The 5,000-nt window shown below is 47.2% G+C and overlaps 1 protein-coding gene across 1 annotated transcript in view; it reads right to left on the reverse strand.

Annotated features, from left to right (window-relative positions):
* Nucleotides 1-5,000, reverse strand: part of LOC308162440 (cadherin-2-like) — a gene marked incomplete at both ends in the record, with an annotated part of 42,715 nt that overhangs the window by 7,830 nt on the left and 29,885 nt on the right. The window contains 7 exons of the mRNA XM_080536592.1: nt 38-180; nt 485-738; nt 1,059-1,244; nt 1,436-1,573; nt 1,845-2,017; nt 2,223-2,367; nt 2,850-3,005. Of these exons, the coding sequence (XP_080392718.1) occupies nt 38-180; nt 485-738; nt 1,059-1,244; nt 1,436-1,573; nt 1,845-2,017; nt 2,223-2,367; nt 2,850-3,005 (1,195 nt within the window). The remainder of the gene's footprint in view (nt 1-37; nt 181-484; nt 739-1,058; nt 1,245-1,435; nt 1,574-1,844; nt 2,018-2,222; nt 2,368-2,849; nt 3,006-5,000) is intronic.

A 5,000-nucleotide genomic window follows, 5' to 3' on the forward strand; every position in this document is an offset into this window, starting at 1 on the left:
AGCGCAACATGCGATACGCTGGTCAATACACACTCACCATTGTCCGTGGCCATGAAGGTGACATTGTAGAGGTTGTTCTTCACGTAGGGAGACTCTCTGTCCAGCACAGCGAGGGTAGAGATCCGCCCGTTAACTGGGTCTATCTCCAGCCAATTGGCAGGGTCAGACAGCTTAGAGTACCTATGGTACAAAAGAGTAAGTAAGTAAGTAAAGCTTTATTTATATAGCACCTTTCATACAAGAAATGCAGCTCAAAGTGCTTTACAACAGGAATAAGAACATAAAGTGAATAAAAAACGTATATAAAAACATATACATGCATAGAATAAATATAAAAGCTGGGGAAAACAGTAAAAAGAAAAGGTAAAGATCTAACTTTCCATATCCCTTTTCATCTCCCAAAGAGCACACCTAAGACACGTGTTCTGCAAGACACGTGCACACACACGTGCACACACACACGGTGATTGTGGTTGTGGTTTACCGTATGGTCTGCTGCATGTAGCGATCGGGGTCCTGGGCAGTGAAGCTGGAGAGCAGCGAGCCTGACGGTAGCCCCTCCTCCAGTTTGATGGTCTTGGGGTTGGGGGAGAACTCTGGACTCTCGTTCACGTCTGTGATGCGTACGGATACCGTGGCGGTGGACTGGCGGGGCAGGTGGATCCCGCGGGCCAGAGGAACCTCGTTCTCCGCCAGCACCGTCAGCACGAACGAGCGGGTCAGCTCATAGTCTATGGGCTAAATACACACACACACACACACGCACACACACACACGCACACGCACACACACACGCACACGCACACGCACACGCACACGCACACGCACACACACAAAGTAATCATGTTTACTTGTGTCCCTTTCAGAACCTTTTTTCCACAAGAGCTTGTGAGACAAATAATTCCAGTGTATTCATTACAAGTGGCTAATAAAGTCAGTTATATTACCATTACCACATATACAGTATGTATGTATGTATGTGTAATTGAGAGATGCGTATGATATGAATGTATGAGTGTGTGTGGGTGTGTGTGTGCTGTGTATGTGTGTGGTCGGACCTTGACCACAGTGACCAGGCCCTCGTTGGTGGTGGGGTCCGTGGGGACGGAGAAGCGTCCGGTGGGGTCTCCGGCTGTGATCCTGTACACTGTCCCCCACGCTGGGGTGTGTGGCTGGTCCTTGTCTGTCACTGTCAGGTTCGTCACGATCACGTTCACTCTGTTCTCCTGCACCTCCCCGTAGAACTGAGACAGAGAGAGGGGGGAAGAAGGGAGGGACGGAGGGATAGAAATAGAGAAAAAGAGCAGGAGAGATAGAGATACCGCATGAGAAATGACACAACTCCCTTGTTTGAGGAGAGATTCTCTCCTCCGTGTCTGCATGTGCACGTGTGCGTGGGTGTGTCTGTGTGTGTGTGTGTGTGTGTGAGACTTACTGTGTCAGTGGTGAACTCTGGAGCGTTGTCGTTGACGTCGTTGATCCTGATGATGGCGGTAGCTGTGTTGGACAGCCCGTAGGTGGGGTTCCCCTCCATGTCTGTGGCCTGGATGATCAGGGTGTACTGAGGAACTTTCTGGAAGGAGAAAATACAGGGGACAGATTACAGAGTAGAACAGATACTCACACACCCTGAAACACACCCTATCCCAGCCCCTCTCAAACACACACGAGCACATCCACGCACACGCACACACGCACACACCCACACCCACACCCGCGCACACACACACACCCACACACACACACACACACACACACACACACACACACACACACCCACACCCACACACCCACACCCACACCCACACCCACACACACACCCACACACACACACTGATACACACCTCTCGGTCCAGCCCTGCTGCCACAGTGATGATGCCTCCTGTCTTGTTGTTGATGGTGAACATGTTGGAGGAGGGGCTCTCGGGATTCTGGGATACGATCTTGTATCGGAGCATCCCATTGGCTGTTTTGGGGTCATCCTTGTCGACAGAGGTCACTGTCATCACAAACGACCCTGGGAACATGGAACAGTAGATCCTTTTAAAAATGGGCTCTCACAAACACAAACCATGGACTGTGTGTGTGTGTGTGTGTGTGCGTGTGCGTGTGTGCGTGTGTGTGCGTGCGTGTGTGTGTGTGTGTGTGTGTGTGTATGTGCATGTGTACGCACCACATGTGTGTAAGTGTGTGTTTTGGCTGAGTATGTAATGCTACGTCACCTGGTTTGGAGCCCTCCGCTACTGAACCGTTGTAGGTGGTGCTGGTGAACTCCGGCCGGTTGTCGTTCATGTCGATGACGTTGATGATGATGTCTATGGGACTCTCCACCTGGTTCCCGTTCAGATCCACAGCGTGTGCTCGTAGCTAGGGAACAAACTCAGCGTTAGGGCACGGCTGTCCACTCGCTCTGATACCCCTGCTGGGTTAAAGGCACTGTTGGCATCTCTGGGTGGATCCCAAAACCCTTTCAGTCACTTTAGCCCCCCATGCCCTCTCTCCAAGTGTACGTGTGTGTGAGTGAGAGAGGCCTAGTCTAGCCCTGGCCTATGCTTTATCCCACCCCTCTTGTACCCTGTCTCTGACACCTCATGCATATTCATGACAGAGCAGCCTCAGTGACTCTGACAACTACATCACAGTGTATGAATATTCATTATCTTTTCATGAAATTGTCTGCTGCAGCAAAACTGCGTGTGCCTGTGTGTGTGCGAGCATGCGAGTGTGTGTCTTTGTGTTTGTGTGTGTGTGTGTGTGCGTGTGTGTGTGTGTGTTACCAAAGAAAGTGTACACTCACACCGATGGGGCTGTCATGTTAACTCAAAGAGGCATTTTTCTTGTACACTTACATGGAAATTAGGGATGTGCTCTCGGTCGAGGGGTTTGGTCACAGAGAGCTGGCCGGAGATGGGGTTGATGATGAAGATCCCAGTTGGGGGCTGGTCAGCACCAGGCCCGGTCACACTGTATCGCAGGAGACGGTTTTTATCACGGTCTGACCGGATCTGAACCACACAGACAGAGCGAGAGAGAGAGAGAGAGAGAGAGAGAGAGAGAGAGAGAGAGAGAGAGAGAGAGAGAGAGAGAGAGAGAGAGAGAGAGAGAGAGAGAGAGAGAGAGACATTGAGAGAGAGAGAGACAGAGAGAGAAAGGGGGGTTTGTTAGTGTGTACTGTGGAATCCAGCCATCTGAATCTGAATCCAACCCTGAGCCACCTCTATCCTTCATCTCACCTCTAACCCCACATATATTCTTCCATCTCTCAGTTTTTTTTTTTCTCTCTCTCTCGCTATATATATATATATATATATATATATATATATATATATATATATATATATCCATCCCATCTACATCTCTCCAGAGAGGGAGAGAGAGAATTCCCATATAAATACAACGGCACACTTAGAAACAGCTTTAACTACACTCAACACCATGCACAGTGCAGTATGTCAAACCAGGAAGCAACATAGAGAAAAGATAGAAAACACTGGGAACCTCCTATTAATCCCCCTTATGCCAAAGATTCAACAGCATTCGAGCAGATTGTGATGAAACAATCATTAATTAAACCCATATTGCAACCACATGCACACACATTTACACTGTATACAGTTGAAGTCTACATGAAGTTTACATACACTTAGGCTGAAGTTATTAAAAGTCATTATTTAACCACTCCAGAGATTTCATGTTAAAAAAAACTATTTTTCCAACAATTGTTTACAGACAGATTATTTCACTTATAATTCACTATATCACAATACCAGTTGGTCAGAAGTTTACATACACTAAGTAGACTGTGCCTTTAAACAGCTTGGACAATTCCAGAAAATGATGTCATGGCTTTGAAGCTTCTGATTGACATCACTGCACATGAGGACAGAGGTCTTACTTTTTGGACAAATGTCCCCAGGTCTGATGAATCAAAAATGTAACCGTTTGGCCATAATGACCATTGGTATGTTTGGAGGAAAACGAGAAGGCTTGCAAGCCGAAGAACACCATCCCAACCGTGAAGCACAGGGGTGGCAGCAACATGTTGTGGGGATGTTTTGCTGCAGGAGCGACTGGTGCACTTCACAAAATAGATGGCATCAAGAGGCAGGAAAATGATATGATGATATAATATATTGAAGCACCATCTCAATACATCAGCCAGGAACTTAAAGCTTGGTAGCACATGGGTCTTCCAAATGGACAATTACCCCAAGCATACTCCCAAAGTTGTGGCAAAATGGTCATCACAAAGTAACCTCAATCTGGCCTCAATCTTACAGAAAATGTAGCATGGAGGCCTTACACACCTGACTCAGTTAGACCAGCTCTGTCAGAAGGAAGGGCCAGAATTCCACCAACTTGTTGTGAGAAGCTTGTGGAAGGCTACCCGAAACGTTTGACCCAAGTAAAAGCCATTTAATGGCAACACTACCAAATACTAAAGTGTATGTAAACTTCTGACCCGCTGGGAATTTGATGAAAGAAACAAAAGCTGAAATAAATCATTCTTAAAATAAGGTTGTGATCCTAACTGACCTAAGGCATGGAATGTTTACTAGGATTGGATGTCAGGAATTGTGGAAAACTGAGTTTAAATGTATTTGGCTAAGGTGTATGTAAGCTTACAACGTTAACTCTATATACATACACACAGAGACCTACAGTATACACACTGTACACAATCCAGTGAGATTCCTTTTCACTGACCAGATGACTGCTTGAAAGTGTGTGTGTATCGGTCTTACTCTGATTACTACGACTCCGCTGGGTAAGGTTCCAGTGTGTATGTGTGTGTGTGTGCGTGCGTGTGTGTGTGTGTGTGTGCGTGCGTGTGTGTGTGTGTGTGTGTGTGTGTATGTGCGTGTGTGTGTGTGTGTATGCGTGTGTGTGTGTGTGTGTGTGTGTGTGTGTATGTGTGTGTGTGTATGTGTGTGTTTATTACTCTGACCAGTTCCCCTGAGTGCTGGTCTCTGAACTGTGCCTGTGTGTGTGTGTGTGTG

Source organism: Nansenia antarctica (genome assembly GCF_963989245.1).
Source record: "Nansenia antarctica genome assembly, chromosome: 7".
NCBI lineage: Eukaryota > Metazoa > Chordata > Actinopteri > Argentiniformes > Microstomatidae > Nansenia > Nansenia antarctica.